Source organism: Tupaia chinensis, unplaced genomic scaffold, assembly GCF_000334495.1.
Source record: "Tupaia chinensis unplaced genomic scaffold, TupChi_1.0 Scaffold000355_1, whole genome shotgun sequence".
In the NCBI taxonomy this organism is placed as follows: Eukaryota; Metazoa; Chordata; class Mammalia; order Scandentia; family Tupaiidae; genus Tupaia; species Tupaia belangeri.
The window spans coordinates 10386858-10407162 of record NW_006159850.1 but is presented as its reverse complement, the minus strand read 5'-3'; the positions used below and the strand labels follow the sequence as shown (position 1 = coordinate 10407162).

General features: G+C 44.1%; 1 protein-coding gene across 2 annotated transcripts in view; it reads left to right on the top strand.

Annotated features, from left to right (window-relative positions):
• The window catches only part of VAT1L (vesicle amine transport 1 like), a 166137-nt gene that overhangs the window by 26999 nt on the left and 118833 nt on the right, over positions 1-20305 (top strand). For both annotated transcript variants that reach the window (XM_006152602.1, XM_014589388.1), the window contains exon 3: positions 4444-4659. In XM_006152602.1, coding sequence (XP_006152664.1) covers positions 4444-4659 — 216 coding nt within the window. The remainder of the gene's footprint in view (positions 1-4443; positions 4660-20305) is intronic.

Below are 20305 nucleotides of genomic sequence, written 5' to 3'. Positions count from 1 at the left end.
GTATGATGAGACCAGCACATCAATGAAGGACTGTATAAGAAATCAGATGGAACCAGCAGATGGCATAATGGTGGCATCACCAGACTCCCACGTAATAGACTGCGGTTCAGGTCCTGGACCTGGTGGCTTAAAACTCATGCCAGGCACATGTATGTGCATTCCCAAAATCCTGAGAGGAGAATGGAAGAGAAAGGATTACGATGTGGCCACCCCCCCCCCCAGGGGGGGGGTGATTTCTCACTTTCTGTCTCTCTAGTGAGTGCATGTGCCCTATAGCAAAAACCTCAACAACAACAACACATTGAAGTCCCATCTTCACTACCTAGAACTATGTCATCCTGGGCAAATCATTTAGTCTCTCTAAACTTTAGTGTCCTGTTTGTATACTGAGAACAATACAAGATACTGGAAAGTAGGTTGTGAGGATTAAGTGCAGTCACATTGGCTTTGTGCTTAGTGCCAGCCCACAGAAAATGCTCAGTAAATGCAAATACTAATGACACTGAGAAGAGCTTCTGCCTTCATGGGGGGAGAATGATCATCAGGAAAAGTGTCAGAAAAATGGTGGCTATTTGAGCTGAACATTGAAGCAAAATCAAGGGTGTTCCAAAAGAAAAGGAAAGGATGGGAAGACCAGGCACAGACACAGGGGTGCACGCATGCCTGCTCCTCAGTTCTTCCCTCTGACTTTGCAGTACAGTGCGAGGGGAGACACAAGCGTCAACACTAGACAGGCAGACGGCTTGAACCTTCTCCTCCCCTCTTGTCACTTTGCCCTAAGTTCCACAGCCTGCTACCACTTCGTTATTGTTGGCTGATATTTCCTTCTTAATCTCCCTGAGACAGACTGCTTCCACTTCCAGTGCAATTACCCAAGAAGTCTGGGGTCATTTAAGAGTTTGGGAGAGGGGAAAACAGAAGTCAGGCGGGAACTGGGGCTCCAGAAAACAGGAGATGCCTAGGCAAAGACTACTCCTCCCCCTAGCAGCCTTGGGGGAAAACATGAGTGTGTTTACGCCGAACTGTTCAAGGATAAGGAAAGGAGACGTGCAGAGGCAGTCAGAAAGTCCCCCTTCCTGGCGATCACATCATCACGTTGATTGCTTGCCTCTCTCTTACAGCGAGCAGACCAGACTCTGCTTTGCTCCTGCTTCTGGCAAAGGAGCCCCAGAAGACACTCTGGGGGTGGAGTAATTTGGTTCTGTGATGCAGGTGTCTTTCCTGAATCAGGCTTACTCAACCATTTGACTGGGATGCTCTGGCAGCTGGAGCAAATTTGCCCAGGCTCACCAAGGACATGTTATTGTTGTCTCCACCTGTCTCATCCACCTGCACTCCTCATTATCCAGGTCTAACTGGTACTAGGACTGGGCCATTGTCTTTTTGCTACATCATCCCCTGTCTGAATGGACAATCATGTCCTCATAGGCACTTTGCCAGGCACACGTGGAGGCTGTGCCAGCTCTACTCCAAAATGCACAGACCTGGACAACCTAGCAAATCTCCACATGCCAGGCAGCTCACCTTTGCCATCCCTTGACTTGAAACTGCACTTCCTCACACAAAAAAGATAAACTTGATTATCTTTGGACTGATTACCTGAAACAGCACAATCATGGTTTCATGCCTTTGGCTGAAGGCTACGTTCTCTAATAAAATATGATCTTCCAGGTGGACTTGCCTTCTGACCCCTGTCACTCGTAATACTTGCCACATGGAATTCTCAGAGAACGTGATCCATTTGAAAGCATGAACTATACTTCATTTGCAATTTATTTCCAGCAACTAGACTCTAAGACTGAGAGGAGGCTTAATATACAATCGAAGACATCATGGAAAGATATTTGGAATTAGGCAGTCTGTAGCCTGTGTGTCCTTGAGCAAGAGACCTAACCTTTCTTACCCTCGGTTCCTTCATATGTACAATGGGGATACCATCCCATGAAACTATCATGTAGATTAAAGAAAATAACTGACATAAAAGGAAGATTACAGTCTGTTGCAGTATTATTGCTCAGTAAGTGGTAAGTTTTCTTCTGTGATCACAATGTGCATATAAAAAAACCTCTCACTAGGAAAAATCCACTCCCCGGCCAGCTTATAAATCCCTCAGTCATAGGCTAGGGAGACTAAAATTCCTGAGAATCCCTAAAACAAGAACACATGCAGCTCAGGTGAAAGGTGGTTTTGAGTGGAGTAAGGCTGTGTGTCATGTTTCAACCATAGTTAGATGGATTGATACTGTGAAGCCTATGGTTATCAATTAAGAGACGTCCGTGGACCAGCAGTTAGTGTAATGGCTATGTTGCTGGACTCCCATGTAGTCGACCGCAGTTCGAGTCCCGGACCCAGTGGCTTAAAGTCACTCCGGGTGTGTGTGCGTGCGTGCCCAAGATCCTGAGAGGAGAATGGAGGAGAAGGGATTGCGGCATGGCCATCCCCTCTGGGAAGTGATTTCTCGCTTTCTATCTCTCTGTCTCTCTCTCTGTCTGGCGAGTGCACGCGCCCTATAGCAAAAACCTCTCCAAAAAAAAAAAAGAGACATCCATAATTTTTAGGGGGAAATAGGTCCTCCTATAGAGCTATCTGTGTATAAAATATATTACGGTTTATTAAATCAGTTGTATAACTTGTGAGACTTAGTAGCGGTTTGCATTTTTTAAAGGCATTTGTTTCAAAGAAAAGATTTTGAAACTCTGAAGAATTTGGATAGGGGTGCCAAGTACATGAGCTAGGAGAAAATACGGATTTTTCCTACAATGGAGAGTTCCCGATAATGTTAAGTTTCTCCTTTAACTCTGTCATAAGCTAGCCTCTGCTAATACTCTATTTCCCCTTGTCCTTTGACTGGGATGCTCTGGCAGCTGGAGCAAATTTGCCCAGGCTCACCAAGGACATGTTATTGTTGTCTCCACCTGTCTCATCCACCTGCACTCCTCATTATCCAGGTCTAACTGGTACTAGGACTGGGCCATTGTCTTTTTGCTACATCATCCCCTGTCTGAATGGACAATCATGTCCTCATAGGCACTTTGCCAGGCACACGTGGAGGCTGTGCCAGCTCTACTCCAAAATGCACAGACCTGGACAACCTAGCAAATCTCCACATGCCAGGCAGCTCACCTTTGCCATCCCTTGACTTGAAACTGCACTTCCTCACACAAAAAAGATAAACTTGATTATCTTTGGACTGATTACCTGAAACAGCACAATCATGGTTTCATGCCTTTGGCTGAAGGCTACGTTCTCTAATAAAATATGATCTTCCAGGTGGACTTGCCTTCTGACCCCTGTCACTCGTAATACTTGCCACATGGAATTCTCAGAGAACGTGATCCATTTGAAAGCATGAACTATACTTCATTTGCAATTTATTTCCAGCAACTAGACTCTAAGACTGAGAGGAGGCTTAATATACAATCGAAGACATCATGGAAAGATATTTGGAATTAGGCAGTCTGTAGCCTGTGTGTCCTTGAGCAAGAGACCTAACCTTTCTTACCCTCGGTTCCTTCATATGTACAATGGGGATACCATCCCATGAAACTATCATGTAGATTAAAGAAAATAACTGACATAAAAGGAAGATTACAGTCTGTTGCAGTATTATTGCTCAGTAAGTGGTAAGTTTTCTTCTGTGATCACAATGTGCATATAAAAAAACCTCTCACTAGGAAAAATCCACTCCCCGGCCAGCTTATAAATCCCTCAGTCATAGGCTAGGGAGACTAAAATTCCTGAGAATCCCTAAAACAAGAACACATGCAGCTCAGGTGAAAGGTGGTTTTGAGTGGAGTAAGGCTGTGTGTCATGTTTCAACCATAGTTAGATGGATTGATACTGTGAAGCCTATGGTTATCAATTAAGAGACGTCCGTGGACCAGCAGTTAGTGTAATGGCTATGTTGCTGGACTCCCATGTAGTCGACCGCAGTTCGAGTCCCGGACCCAGTGGCTTAAAGTCACTCCGGGTGTGTGTGCGTGCGTGCCCAAGATCCTGAGAGGAGAATGGAGGAGAAGGGATTGCGGCATGGCCATCCCCTCTGGGAAGTGATTTCTCGCTTTCTATCTCTCTGTCTCTCTCTCTGTCTGGCGAGTGCACGCGCCCTATAGCAAAAACCTCTCCAAAAAAAAAAAAGAGACATCCATAATTTTTAGGGGGAAATAGGTCCTCCTATAGAGCTATCTGTGTATAAAATATATTACGGTTTATTAAATCAGTTGTATAACTCGTGAGACTTAGTAGCAGTTTGCATTTTTTAAAGGCATTTGTTTCAAAGAAAAGATTTTGAAACTCTGAAGAATTTGGATAGGGGTGCCAAGTACATGAGCTAGGAGAAAATACGGATTTTTCCTACAATGGAGAGTTCCCGATAATGTTAAGTTTCTCCTTTAACTCTGTCATAAGCTAGCCTCTGCTAATACTCTATTTCCCCTTGTCCAGATTGGGGACCGTGTCATGGCATTTGTCAACTACAATGCCTGGGCCGAGGTGGTCTGCACACCAGTGGAATTTGTCTACAAGATTCCAGATGATATGAGCTTCTCAGAGGCCGCTGCATTTCCTATGAACTTCGTCACAGCTTACATGATGCTCTTTGAAGTTGCCAACCTCCGGGAAGGGATGTCTGTGCTTGTGCACTCAGCGGGTGGTGGTGTGGTAAGTTGGCTGCTTATGACTCCTCTTTCTCAAGGTCATGATGCTGGCATCAGAGTGATGCACAGTAGATGACAAGATTCTTATGCCGACTGTTAATGGGAATAACCTCTGATGCTGGTGGAATTCCCATGGATGACAGAGCTTATGCAGATGATTGCCTTGGGGCTAGCGTGAGCCGCAGAGATGGTTTCTCTAGAGGTGTGGAAGGTCTGCATGAGGGTGTGTGAAGGCCCAGTGCTCCTCAGGAGTGGGTCCTGTCAATAAGTACTTGGTCTTGGTATGATGTAATGTTGTACCAATCATTTTGAGATGCCTGGCAAGTTACATACTACTGTTATATGCAATGGCAAAATGGTGGATGATTTACTTTTTCAATAAATTGCAGTGGGTTTAAGATAATTTGCGTGTTAATTACATTCCCACTCATTTGTGTTGGTATATTTTCTTGAGTAGGGGAAGGTGGACAGAGATTGTACTAGCACACTGGGAATCATAGATAAACCTAAGTATACCCATGAGAGTGGTTGCACATGTCAATGTCATCTGTCAGGTGTGTCTCGGCCAAGAGGAAAAATGATGGAAATTAAACTTGCTGCTCTGAAATTTGAGAATGGCAGCAATCTCTTTCACGCTTTTTATGTGTCTCAGGGACAGTCACTCATTGTGTATCTCTTGACTTTCACCTGGCAAACACTATGTACTCATCACAGTGTAATTGGGTTTGAGTGAAACTCTAGTTTTTCTGCAAATGTGAGATATCATTCACTAGACAAATATTTGTTAAATACATAACATGTTGTAGACTCTGTGGGTCTAGAGATTAATAACAAGTCCTGACATACCATCTAATGGGATTAAGAGATTCTGAGAGCTGGTGATTATGTGATTTGATGAACTTGGAGATAAACTCTTATGATAAGATCTGTCTCAAAGATATTTTCACTGGAGATTTTGTTAACATTAATTTTTTTGTTAACCTGGGCTTTCTACAACTATCAAAACCGTATGCGGTATAAAAACACATTTCATTGTTTCCTCTCCAAGAAAACAGGCTCACGTCCAAAGCATTAAAGACAAAGATTTAAAACTCGAGAACACCCTAAGAAGGTATCTTCAATCACTTTAGTAAATTTGCTGATGTCTTTTGACCATGAGTAAAGATATAATAAAAGCTAAACACCTCTTAGGAAAGAAATAGATTTCAGTTCCAGTGAGTCTGCGAAGAGCCAGCAAGCCATTTAGAATGCTGGCGTTTATGATCTGAGTGTGTTCTGAATACGAGGTGTTAGAGCTTTCTTTCATGTTATCAGCATACGCTTTGTTCTTAACCATGATGCTGGATTCCATCCTGCAGAGAGTCAGTGTTTACACGGTGGCACCAATTAGGATAAAGTTACCTAAATTCGGTTTATGCAAAGTGTGCAGTCTTAATGGCACCAAGACTTCTGTCAGATTTTAATCAAAGGCTAGGATGGGGAATTTGAAGACAGCATGTGAAGAATACTGACCTTCCCTCTGATTTTAACGAGAAATTTAATTTAGCAAAGGAAAATAACTCAATGCAGAGCAGGATATACTGTCATCGGAATTGCTCAAGTGCCTCTACTGCTCTGTCAGATCTTTGAAGACATTGTTTTCCTCTGACTATATAGCATGACCAGATGGCCTGAGATGCTAATACTCCTAATCAAATCTCTAGAATGTGGTTGATAATTGGCTCCCAGACTCTTAAAGAAAAAGTAACAAAATAAGCAGTGGAATGGGATTCACATATGAACTTCAAGGGTTACACTGCCAACTAGTTCCATGTACTGAGCCTTTGTCAGCAAAGCTCCTGTGACTGAGCATCTTGATCAGGGCATGCTCAGTTCCAAAGATTGATAGCAGTGGTATTTGTGTCTGCAAATGATATCTTCTGTGTCCCAGCTTTCAGAGTCCTTTCCTACCTTTCTCCTATCAGCTGAGTAGAGATCCCTACAGGCAGTAAGCTTTGTCCCCATTGAACAGAAGTGGAAGCTGGAGGCGAGAGAAGTTGGAATGGTTGTGAATGCAGATGATAGGTTGTGTCCCGGATTCCCCGACCCTAAGTTCCAAACTCTTTTTTTTTTTTTTTTTGGAGAGGTTTTTGCTATAGGGTGCATGCGCTCGCCAGACAGACACAGAGAGACAGAGAGATAGAAAGCAAGAAATCACCCCCCAGGGAGGATGACCACGCCGCAATCCCTTCTCCTCCATTCTCCTCTCGGGATCTTGGGCACGCATGCACACGCGCCCCGTGTGAGTTTAAGCCGCCGGGTCCAGGACACGAACCGTGGTCGACTACGTGGGAGTCCAGCGACATAGCCATTACGCTAACTGCTGGTTCCAGTTCCAAACTCTTGCTACCCCACCACAAGCCCCTAACATCAGACAGATGAGGGAGATGAGGTATACATCCACCCTTTACAAGACTCTTCAGAAAATGTATCCCAACAGAGAAGGTGAGATCAGCATCTTCCTCCCTCTAGCCACGTTGAGCTTCTCAGAACACACCAACCTTTGAACCTCTACACCTTTTTGCATGCTGTTTCATTTTTTCCAGAGTGATCTTCTTTCCTAGTTCAAATATTACCTCCTTGGAGAAGCTATATTGTGTTCCCTGTCTGGGTAAACTCAGCCTTTTAATTAAAGTAGAGGAGAATCCTTCTGTCTCTTCTTTGTGTATGGGTTCATCCTCTGAGCAACATTTCAAGGGCAGAGCTGTTATCTACTGAAGGCACGGTTGCGGGGGCAGAAAGAAGATAGGCACACCTGAAATCGATTTCCAGCTTGACCATTTCATAGCTGGGTGACTTTGGGCAAGTAGCATAATTTTTGTAAAGTAGAAATATCTATCTCAGATGAAGATTAGGTGAGAAACAAGTCTCAGGACACCACCGAGATATGGTTTATAAATGGTAAATAAAGGGAGAAAGTGGTTTCTTTATGTTCATAGAAGCTAGGCTCAATGCTGGATACATGGCAGGAGATGAATAAACATTTGATGCAAAAAAGGGGACTCTTTCCACGTAGAGATTATGTATTTTGTTCAGATGATACAATGACAATAGCATTTTACCTCTATAATCCTCTTTCCCCAAAGCCATAATCCTAGCTTAATGATGGTAAAACACCATCCAAGCCCAAACTGAGGGAAATTCTGACCAGTACTCCTCAAACTGTCAAGGTGATGGAAACAAAGGACTGAGACACTGTCACAGATCAGAGGAGATAAAGGAGCCATGACATAGATGTGACTACCCTAAACTAGTTCCTAGAGCAGAAAAAGGACATGAATGGAGAAACTGATGGAATCCAAGTACACTCAGTAACTGAATTCATCGTATGGTGCCTGTGGTAATTCCTCACTTTTGATAAGTGTACCATAGCAATGTAAGCTGCTAACATTAAAGAAATCTGGCCAAAAGGTATACCAGAAGTCTCTGTATTATCTTTTCAGTTTCTCTTTCAAACTAAACTTATTTCAAGATAAAGAGTTAAAGAGAAGGAGAACCAGCAGATGGCATTATGGTTGTGTCGCTGGACTCCCATGTAGTCAACTGTAGTTTGAGTCCCAGACCCAGCAGCTTAAAATTCATGCCGGGTACGTGTGTGCGTGCCCAAGATCCTGAGAGGAGAATAGAAGGGATTGGGGCATGGCCATCTCCCCTGGGGGGGCGGGTGGTGATTTCTTGCTATCTCTCTGTGTCTCACTCTGTCTGGCAAGCACATGCACCCTATAGCAAGAATCTCTCTCAAAAACAAAACAAAACAGACTTAAAAAGACAGAGAGAAAAGCATGCTACTTCAGCCAAGGGATTCCACTAAGGCAAATGCTTTTTCAAATTCTTTCCCCTCTACCTGGGCCTATTTCCTCGCTTCCACCATGGACTATCTTGTTTTGTTTTGTTTTGTTTTCTCACCAAGAGGACATTTGAGAGACAACCTACAGATATAGCTGGCTCTTCTTCCAGTCTGGCTTCAACTGCAATTCTCAAGACAGTCTGGAAAAAGCATTTCTGAATATCCACTGGACTCAGATGAGATTTTCTTGACAAACACCTAAGATATTTGGAAGATAAATAAGCTGTTCTGATCACAGAAGTCTAAGCTAGGCCCCAGACCTTGGAAAGGAAAGCAGGTCTGCTTTCAGACAGAGTTAAATGGTTACCACTTAATTATTAAATTCTATTCATTATGGATGAGGCATTTCCCACTGTCATTCAAATCATTTAAAAGGAGAAACCACAAAAGGGAGGGGTAGAATCCATAGAAGGGGCCTTGTGAGGCTACTGCATATCACTGAGCCCATGTGCTGGTGGTCCTCCCCAAGTGTCTGGTTAACGGTACATCATTTTAATGTTTAACTGTGAGAGTGTGAGGTGAGTAAGGCTCTTCAATTGACATGCAGGGTAATCATTCCGTTTCAGCACAAGAGACAAGAGTGTCTATAACATGACTCTAGGATTATATTTTGTTGCAAACAAAATTATTGTTGATCCTGAAAGACACCAACATCTATCCAGCTACTCAAGCCAGCAACCTAAAAATCGTTAGGTCATGTCCAACATTCTGCAAGTTTCCAAATCCTGTCATTTGTTCATTCACTTATTCAACACATATGCAGTAAGGGCCTAGGGCCTGCTTTCTTCAAGACATCACGTTAGGCTGGATGAATTCAGCAGAGAATAAGGCAAATTCTCTTGTTTAACAGGAAGCCCTTTACATAAATCAAAGGTAGAAATATAAATCAAATAACACATGGATAACTTTGCCAAGTGCTATGAAACAGAGGTAGAAGCTAATGTGTTTATAATAGAGAGCTGACCTGAGCTAGAGGGGGGAATAGAATCAGGGAAGGCCCAAGGAAGTGGCATTTGCATTCTGATCTGAGGATGATAAGCAGGGAAATTGGGTACTAGTGGAGGGCCTTCATGAAATGTAGACGTGGGGATGGGCAATCTTGAGAGGTTAGGGGGTCTTCATGAGAGGTGAAAGTGGGCGGTAGGCTTTCATGGAAAGAATTCCAGACAAAAAAACCATTTCTCATATCCACCTACTTCTCCCTGTCCCATGTATTGCTGTTTTACTTCTGGCCCCAGTACCTCTCACCCAGGTAACTATGGTAGCCATGTGACCAGCTTCTTATCTGCCCAGTTTTCCCTTTGTATTCCTTTAGCTCTTTTTTTCTTTAAGAATTATTTAACTTTATTTATTTATTTTAATTTGACCAGAGAGGGACAGAGAGAGAGAGAGAGAGAAAGCTATCAGGTTCAGGACTCTAACCAGTTGGCCATGTGGGAGTCCAGAACCCTTAACCACCACACCACTTGCCGACCTGTGGTATTCTTTTAGCTCTTTCCTTGCAGTCAGAATGATTCTCCCAACAATCAATCTGCTCTTGTTGCTCCTGTCTTAAAATTTACTGCAGCTCCCATTGTTCTAAGACTAAATTCAGTCTCCTTAGCTTTTTGGTATGGACAGCCCTTATCCTCTGACCCTTATCTCTCCCCTCTCCCACCTCTTTTTCTGGCCACTTCTCCCTATTTCTCCCTAAAACAGTAATACAGAGGACTTGCAGCTATCATAAGGGGTGTGACTGAGATGACTAGCTGACCACCAAGCTGTATGCAGTGCTCTAGTTGACAGAACTTCTGGTTTGCAGCTGCCCAGCCAGGGACTGCATTCCTAAGCCAACCTTCCTGGCCCCTGCTCTTACATCAGCTGGGACCATATGCCTGAGTGAGCGCCAATGGGCTGTGGGCAGAGGCCATGCAATGCACACAGTCCCAGGCCTATCCATCCTGTGAGATCCCCAATGGTTTCTCTCTACCCTGTTGCCTGGTAACTGAAGTTGACCTGAGAAGCCCATGTTAAATATGGCAGTCCCTCCACTAGTGTGGGACCCTAAAAACTGCACTTTCCTCCATATCCCCTCTTCCAGTCCCTGTCCCATTTACCATTTGGATTTTGTGTGAACAAGGAGCGAAAAAGAAACTTCTATTATCTTTAATTGCTCAGATTCCAAGGATCAACTGTTACAGTGCTAGAATTCCCTTTTCTTCATGCATGGTATGCCTGACTTTTCTGCATCCCAGGCTACGTCCACCTCTTCCCTCTGCTTTCCTATGGGCAATGGCTAAGGTGTGGCCCAGGTCAGACAGTCTACGTCGAAAGCCCACTGTCCCAAGTAAGTATTTAACTTCTCATTCATAGGATGGGAATAACAACACATATAATCCTCTGAGGGTCTCTGTGCATGTTAAATGAGCTGATATGTAGGAGGCACTTAACAGGACCAGGTATAAAGTACATGTTAGGGATTATTATGATGATAATGATGATGTATTGGTTTCCTTATTTTATTTCATCTCCCCCGCCTCCACAACCACCACCACCTATAAGCCCTTCCATTAGGGCAACCAGGTCTTACTCTTTTTGTGCTTGGTCCCTGCCACATGATAAATGCAATAGGCATTTGTGAATCAAAAAGCTGTTGCAAGCCTTTTCCCCTCCTATATTCTAGATGACTTATTTGCTGTGCTAAGGATGGTCCCATCATGTTAATCCTGGGGGGGGGGGTGGTGGTGGACATCATTCACAGGCCTCTTGCAGATCTCAATCTATTAAGCAGTTTGGGGGCTCTCATGCTGTCCAACATTCCACATCTCTTCTCAGATGTCTTGGCCTGCATCTGGTGCATTAGTTGAATGATGTCCCTGTCCATGTGCCCTGTGCCTGTTCCATCCATTACCCATGGTCCAGTTATGTGGAGTGTGCATCCTTCAAGGTCTCAACTAGCAAACACATGCATGGGGTCTCAGAGCTAGAAGGAGGCAGAAAGAGACATACCCAACTTCTGTCAATCACTAGCTATGGTCTAGGCTCTTTGAAAATATCATTCACATAACCTATATTAACTCCTCCCTGCTGGGTAGTGGGTAATAGTGGAAAGAGTATGAGCTCTAAAGTCAGACTCCCTGGATTTAATCCTAGTTACACCTTGCCAACCATTTTTCTACTCAGTCTGCTCCTCTGTGAAGTGGAGCTATTAGTGCCAGCTCACGTGTTACCTATGACCTTGGAGCAGTGCTTGGCATATGAGAAACACCCACTGAAATTTAGTTATTGTGATTTCCCAGATTAAGAGCGTAAGTGTAGTTTCCAAGGCTGCAGTGTTAATTAGAGGATCAAATATGAACCTAAATATTTAGGACTAGGGACTCCCAGGGCAGAGCTGTTGGCACTACACCACAGCAGTGGCCTCAGCACATTCGTACCTTCCCTCATTTCTGCCTGCCTCACTTGGACCAAGGAAAAGGGATATTTCACTATAGTGAGACAATGGGTCCCCACAGGGTTGCGCTGATAAGAATCAGAACACCTGAAAATTTAAAGAGAACAAAGTAGCTCTATCTTGTCCTTCATGAATAATCAAAGGGTGGAGGATTATTACCTGCATTTCCACATGACAGCAAGGGCCATAGCCCGGGGGCCAGCGGAATGGTTAAGTCCTCCTCATCCACTGCTGAGCCTCAGAAACAGGACTTTGCCTTCCTGAGTGCTGAAGGTGCTTCTGAGACGCATCATGGAACAGGGCCCCCCACTCCCTGCTCCCAGAAACTTCTGTTACCAACAGCCAGTGACTAAATTCCTCACGTCAGCAATATGTCTTGTGTGAGTGAGTGGTCTGGTGGTTAAGGCATCTAAATCCCACATGGCCAATTTCACAGTTTGAGGCCTGGATCCAGAGGCTGCAGAAACACACCAGGTGCATGTGCATGTGCATGCGTGCCTCAAATCCAAAGAGGATAATGGAGGAGAGTGCATTGTGGCATGACCGTCTCCCATGTGGGGTGCTTTCTTACCTCCCCTTTCTAGTTCTCTGTCTCTCTCTGGAATACATGTCCAAAAGAAGAAAAAATAAGATACATATCTAAACATTTCTTTCCAAATTATGTCTATGTCTGAAAGCCTGACTTGATCTTTATTCTAGCTACTTTTAATACCTTCAGAGTAAATTACGATTGGCTCAGAGAAACTGCCTTTATCATAAATATTGCAAAGGTTGAATTTGGCCTTTGAGACAGGATTTATTCACTCAATATTAGTGAATAAATGTATCAGCTCATGAGGAGGAAAGAGCTAAAACGGACTGAGCCTAGTCATTTCCACACGCTGTCTATGAGACAGTTCCTATTGCATCCCCATTTTAATGGAGAAAACTGAGACAGAGAAGGCTAACTAATTTGCTCCAGGTTACACAGCTTTTATGAAAAAAAAATCTGGCTAAAGAACCCTTAGATTATAGAGCCTGGGTTTTGTTTTTGTTTTTGCTTTTGTTTTTCCATCATATATTTTAAGCTGGCAGGGATGGGATTTCAACTGTGGTTGGCCATATGGAATACTGCTTCTTCCACACAGCATTTAACCACTGCATGATGGGGTTAGCCCTAGAATCCATGTTTTTACATGCTGGACTGAGCCAGCAGGCTGTGCTAAGTGAAGCTCTGCTCTTGCTAACAGTGAAAGAGAACAGCTTCTACTTCATAGTTTTCCTTGGTGAATTTTCTTCTCCATGAGCTGAGGACAACCTTGGGCTGCCCAGGAGCTGACAACCCTCAGGAGGACAGGAAGGTCTTTGATTGACTCAATTTCTCAAGGGGCAGAAAGATTTTCCACCAGAGTAGTACTGGACGCTATCCAGCTGAAATTAAATCCCAGTTGTGTCCATGAAGGCAGGGATAGTGTGATCTCTTCATTCCCAATACTGAATTGATACCCAGCGTGTAAATGTTGTTTGATCAATATTTATAGAAAAATGAAGGAATCAAGGGAAAGAATGACAAAAAGGGGCAGAAAGAAAGCATTTGGGTCATAGAAATGATATAGAACATAATGATCCAGATTCTAGAGCTAATTTTCATCCTAGCTTCTCAGGTTTCCAGATTATAGACGTAAAATACTTTAGCTTCTTGGACCTTGTTTCTTAATCTGTGAAAGTGGGTATAATACCTATTTCATCATTTATGTAGAGCATTTTTTGAAGCATGCATATATAGATATAGGTGTGTATATATATATATATACACACACACATATATATATATATATATACACATGCCATAGGACACATACACTCACCAGAGAAAAAGAGAGAAATTACTTCCTGATGGGATGGCCACACCATAATCCCTTCTCTTCCATTTTCCTTTCAGGATTTTGGGCATGCACATGCCTGGCATGATCTTCAAGCCAACAGGTTTGAGACCCAAGCCTTAGTCAGTCATGTGGGAGTCCAGCGTTTCAACCACTACACCACCTCTTAGTCCCATATGTATTGCATTTTAAAAAGAGAATCAAGCCATGAGCTGATTACATGCTGTCACATAAAATTCAAACATTATCTGCTGTGATTATGATTGTTATTATCATCATATTATTAGGATCACCATCTAATAAAAAAACATTATTCAGTGATACTGTGGCATTTGTAGCCAGAAGCAAGAGAGAGCAGCAAACAGGACAGTCGGCCATAGGTATTGTGGAAAGCTGGAGGGGCAGACGAAGCCAATCTTGGCGCCCTCTGTGTATCCCCTGAGAGCCAGTCACTCCACGATCTCGTGTGTTAATGAAGTTGTCTCACAAGTCTCTTTCCAAACATAAGTTTCCTTGAACACGTAAGACATAATTAGACTTCAAGGAAAATTGAGCTCTGTAGTCCTGTGCCCTTGGACACATGCCGAGAACTCCAGACACATGGATTAGTCTTGGCTGAGTTTATATGTCCCTGGGGACCCATCTGCTGCCCCAGCGGCACACCTGAAAGGCCTAAGTTGCCTTTCAGAATATTATAGTCTCTATTAAGAAAAATAATCCGTAAATCTAAGGAGTAAGATGTGTAGCAAGCAGCAGCCTCACTACATTTGAGGTTTCTCACCAATACTCATATCTACCAGGCTGCTGGCCCTGGCCCTGGCCCTGGCCCTGGGTACACTACCCCCAGGCTGGCCACTGGCCCCTGGTCACTCTGCTTGTGATCTTCCTACAGCTCTCTCCTTGACACATTCAAGTTTCCCTTTCCCATTCACCTAACCCCGCTAAAAACGTGCTTGGGTTACTCAACGGTGTGACAGGAGAGGGAGATGACACTGAACCCCACCTTTCCCTCACACAAGCTAGAGTCCTCCATACCCTCCACCAGTCTCCCCACTGACCCCACTAAAATTCCCTTCTTCCCTCTCTCATCCCTGTCTTGCTGTATAACCCTGTTTTGCTAGTTCTCTTTTTCTGTCTTGCTTTTATTCTTTCTTTCTTTTTCACTTCCTTTTTTCTTGTTCCTTCATTCTTTCCTTCCACTTATGTCTTGCTCTTCTTCCTCATCTCTTCCTTCCCCTCCCTCTCTCACTTTCCTTTCTCTCCTGACTTGTCAAGTACAAGCCCTGGGGAAAACCATGTGGCCTCTGGGTATTCCATAGAGAGAAAATTCAGGTCCGCTCTCCTCTTCCCTGGGCTGCAGTCTCGTGAATGTGAATACAATGCAGATTCTCCATGAAGAACACAAGTAATCCCCAGCAATAGCCACAGGTACCAGGGAGACAAGTAAAGTTGTCAGACATGAGGGCCCAGCACCTGCCCAGGAGGTCAGAGACAGCTACTTAAATAAAGTTACAAGAATGAGCTGCAACCTGGGGCCTGGGCACATGTGAGGAACCCCCCCCCCTAATGTTTCTGTGAGATAAAATAGGAAATCCTTAGCTCAGTGCCAGCTCCAAGTGGGCATGCAGGAAATGGTGACTGTGATCATGTCTAAACCATGTCCTATTTCAGAGATAACATATAGTAGGATAATTATCTTGTACACAGTTTAGTGTTTGCCAGTAAAACACGGTGGGCAACCCAGCCTATTGAAGGGTTTTCATAAATGGCACTCATCTGGGTCATACTTGAAAGATAATTTCAAAATTTCTCAAAACCAAGCCTATGACTTCTTCCCCTTTTAAACATTTCTGATATCCAATCTCTCTGGCTACTGGCTCAGGGAGAAGAGCAGACTTCTTGCTATAGCACTGAAGTCCATCATTAGAGTGCCAGTAATATTTGTTAGTGTAAAGCAGTGCCGCCCTGTACATTAATCCAAGGTATATTAGTAGTCAGCAAAGGTCTGGCACATAATACTCAGCTATTTTTAACCGAAGCATTGAAAGTGATCTTAAACTATCCAACGTAGATTTAAAGAGGCAAATGTTCTCATCACATAAGCATGCTTGTTTTACTTTTTTTCTTTCTTTCTTTCTTTTGGTCTTGTCCATGTTCAAGTTAAATTGAGACTGCAGTAACTCCAGCTTCAAAACTTACATGAGCTGCATGGTTTTGAACGTCAGTCATTAAATCAAATGGCCTATGGAACTAGCAGGTGGCATAAAGGTTACGTCACTGGACTCCCATGTAGTCAACCACAGTTAGAGTCCTGGACCCAGAGGCTTAAAACTCACTCTGGGTGTGTGTGCATGTATGTCCAAGATCCTTAGAGGAGAATGGAGAAGGGATTGTGGCATGGCCATCCCCCCTGGGGTAAGGGGGTGGTAATTTCTTACTTTCTGTTTCTGTCTCTCTGGCAAGCACATGCATGTGCCCTATAGCAAAAATTCCCCTCTCAAAAAAAAAAAAAAAAAGAGGGACCAGCAGTTAGCATAATGACTATGTCGCTGGACTCCCATGTAGTCAACTGTGGTTTGCGTCTCAGACCCGGTGGCTTAAAACTCACGCCGGGCACGTGTGCGTGCGTGCCCAAGATCCCGAGAGGAGAACGAAGGAGAAGGGATTGCAGCGTGGCCATCCTCCTGGGGATGATTTCTCGCTTTCTGTCTCTCTGTCTCTCTCTGTCTGGCAAGTGCACGCACCCTATAGCAAAAGAAAAAAAAAAAAACGCTCCAAAAAAAAAAAAAAGAAAAGAAATCAAATGACCCTCGATGCTACACTAACATGCTATCACAAGCATTCAGAAATGCTCGTATGTAACTTGATTACTGAGCCAGAATGCCTATTTGCATTCCCTCCTTTTGACCCATGGCACACAGAAGTTGTCACACCCACTGATGGTGACCTTGGGTCAGAGGAAAGATAAATTACTACCTCCTGTTTTTCCTGATAAATATCAGGCTTCCTAGTATATGAGAATGTCCTCAGTGCCAGAGAGCGACAGGAAGTTCCATCCAGTTGTCACTCTATCTTTTTAGAAGGTGACAACCTGATCTTTGGGAGTGGGCTTCACCATTCTGACAAGGAGAGAAAGTGAGGGTTTCTTGCATGATGAGAGAGCCTGGAAGTGCTGGAGATGATCATCCTCAACTCAGCATGGGGTTGGGATGTGGCAGCCAAATGGGTGTCCCAGCACTTGCAAGGATGAACCTAGACTTCAATTTTTCTGAGAGGTATACAGGCTCATATCCATCAAATGAGGCTACCAAGGGTGTTAAAAATCAGGCTGGCCACTGTTTTCCAAGGAGAAACTTTCAAATCTCTAATGCTGAATGAACTCGAGGATCCGTTGAAATGCAGTCCCATAAATGGGTGCCTACTCTGTACCAGTGAATAGGTCCCGCAGAGACAAAGACAGATGAGGGGCCAGGTGGTGGTGCAACAATAGAGCAACTGAACTCACATGGGAAAGTTACTAGGCTCGTGTCCCTGGGCCTTCCTGAGCACTTTGGGCATGAGTGTGCTCATGACCCAGGCTGGCTGCTAGCAAGTTGATCACGGCATGGAACCCTGTTGGGAGTGCTTGTTTCTCTGTCTCTTTCTCTCTCATGGAAAAAGTAAATAAACTTTAAAAAAGAGAGGGATAATACAGTCCTTGTATTGAGAGGGTTCCAACCTCTCTGGAGGAAACCAATAAGCGACTCAATATGTGAATGTAATATGGTGTCTGCAATGATAGGGTCACTGGAAGTAATTCAGGGGAAAGAAATGATTCACTCTTCATGGGGAGAAGTGATGACAGGTAAACAAATTCTTAAGGGTAAGTAGAAGTTTTCTAGGTAGACAGGAAACACAGCAAAAGTCCAGGAGAGCTTGCTAACTTAAGAGAACTGCAAGTACTGGGTATTGCCATGGTTGAGGAGCAGATGGTGATAAGTGAGAAAGGCAGCTAGGGATACACATTAAGGGCCTAGATTCCTCCTGTAATCTTGGCTTCCCAACACCCGTCCTTTCTCCACACTCCTAGCTCCACGAGACAAGTTTTATTCCTAACTATTTGAATGAATAAATTGATGGATGAATGAATTCTAAGACAGTACCAAGTAACAATTCTTAAGATACTACTGTGTAAATGTATAAATACAAATATATATCATTCACATAGAAATGTATTTTTGAATTGAATGCTCAGTTTTTTACAAACATGCTAAGTGTCTTGCATTCATTATCTTATTAATGCTCACGACAGCCCTACAAGGTATAGACTGTTATTATTAACCCCATTTGGGGATTTTAAAAATCAAGACTTAACTACAATAAAGCCAGGCATCCAAAGGCACACAGCTGGCAAAGATGCAGTAGAATTCACACTCAAATGGGAATTACCTGAAGCCTGTGTTTTAAACCATGAAGACAGGTCTGGAAATGAGGAGGGAGACAGCAGGTACAGGGCTACCTCCCCATCTGCTCACTGCTTGTGCCCACTCAACTATTTTTGGAGCATTGCGGTGACCTTGCTATAGGCTGTCTTTTCTGAGGATGTAAAGGGTCATGTTGACCCCTGAGAAGCCAGATGGGCAGTGGGAAGACAGGAGAAAAAAGCTTGTGGGGGTTGGCAGGGTGATAGGTACCAAGCTGCCGTAGCTTAGAGGGGTAGACACATTACTTCCATTATCTCCAGGGCCCCAACAGAAGGTCAGTCCCAGTAGGGTTGCTAGAATAAGCAAATGCAAATTTTACCTGGCAACTCTCACTTCCTAGGAACCTCTGAGTTCTCCTACAGAGAGTTCTAAACCTTCCAGGGAATTAATTACACTAGTGAGGCTGAAAGCTGGATTTGGTGTGATTAGGCATATCCAGTCAGGAATGTGTTAAGAAGGGCAAATATTTTAAGCCTCCAGAGCAGCAACAGAAAGAAGCCCTGTTCTCCAGAGCCCTTCACTGTGATGAGAAAAAGGCCAGGTGTTCAAGGGCCAAGCCAAGGCCAGCCTACCCCCTGTTACTCCGAGTTCTCCCCACCACATGCTCCACACCATGGGCTGACAAGATACCAGGAGGTCTGGGCCTGGGGAGGCAGACAATGGGGAGACAGACCTCTCCTGCCGTCCTCTGCCACAGAGTATATGAGGTGCATGGCAGATCTTATGCCATCACCAAAAGACCCTTTTATCAAAGAAGTTTATTTATCTAGAGACAGAGAAACTGGCACTCCTGACTGAGTCTTCATGAGACAGTCCACCCTCAGCCGGGATCACAAGCATGCATGTGCCCAGCATGCGTGCAGGGAGGTCCTAGGGTACACACTCAGGACCTTCTCCATGGTCCAGTTGTGTTATTACTGCACCATGGCCGACGGACCTTTAATGAGCACTTACCATGTGCCAGGCAGCATGCCAGGTGTCCAGAATACAATGACAAACCCAATAGCTACTGTCCCCAAGGATCACATAGCCTTATAGCATGTGTATGTGCATATATATATATACACACACACACACACATACACACACATACACATATATGTGATATATATATCCATACATGTGCACATACATATGCATATATATACATATGAACTATATTGGGTTGTCAGAAAAGTCATGATGCATCTTTGCGTAAAAACATAGAAAAAACTACATCATGACTTTTCTGACAATCGAACATGTCCTTAAAGCATAGCAGAGAGAGAGAACTGCTCCAGACTCGGTTGTCAGAGATGTCCCTGTTGAATGGTGGCATTTCTGCAAAGACAGGACATGGCTTTGTGCGAAGCAGCAAAGAAACACATGACTGGCTTTAGGAACAGCAAACACCCCAAGTAAGAATTGCCGATGGGATTAAGTCACTGAGCCAGGATTTGTCTCCTTGTCTGATCACAGTTTGCTTGCCCAGATCTAATGTGCTGCTCACTGGACTTTGTAGCAAACAAACCCATGTCCCTATCCCTGGGGTCGGTGCACTTTTGAGGTGGCTTAGCCTAGACAGCCCCAGTTCAGGCAGGCAGATTCCCACAGCTCTCTGCCTGAGGCTGTTCTCTGGCTCACCATGTGGCCCATGCTCTGGGCAGACTAGTTGTGCCCTAGAGTTATGATCTCCAGCAGCATCCCCACACGTGGTCGTGACAGCTGGGGCAGATGTTCGGAGCATCCCTCCTCTGTGGTAGAGTAACAAAGTGTGCTCCACAGAGACTCTCAGAGGTCCCTACTGGAACTGAGCTCTGGGACTGCCTGGGCAAAGCCACCTCGAAGGCTTTCCTCCCCTCCCCTGACTCATCCCACCTATGCCCTCATCTCGTTTCTTGGGATCAATTCCCAAATAAACTATGTGTACCCAGATTTTTATCTTAGGGTTTGATTCAAGTGTTTGATATTCAGCAAAGATGAACGTACCTTTCTATCTCCAGCCATGGCAGTCTATTCATTCTCCC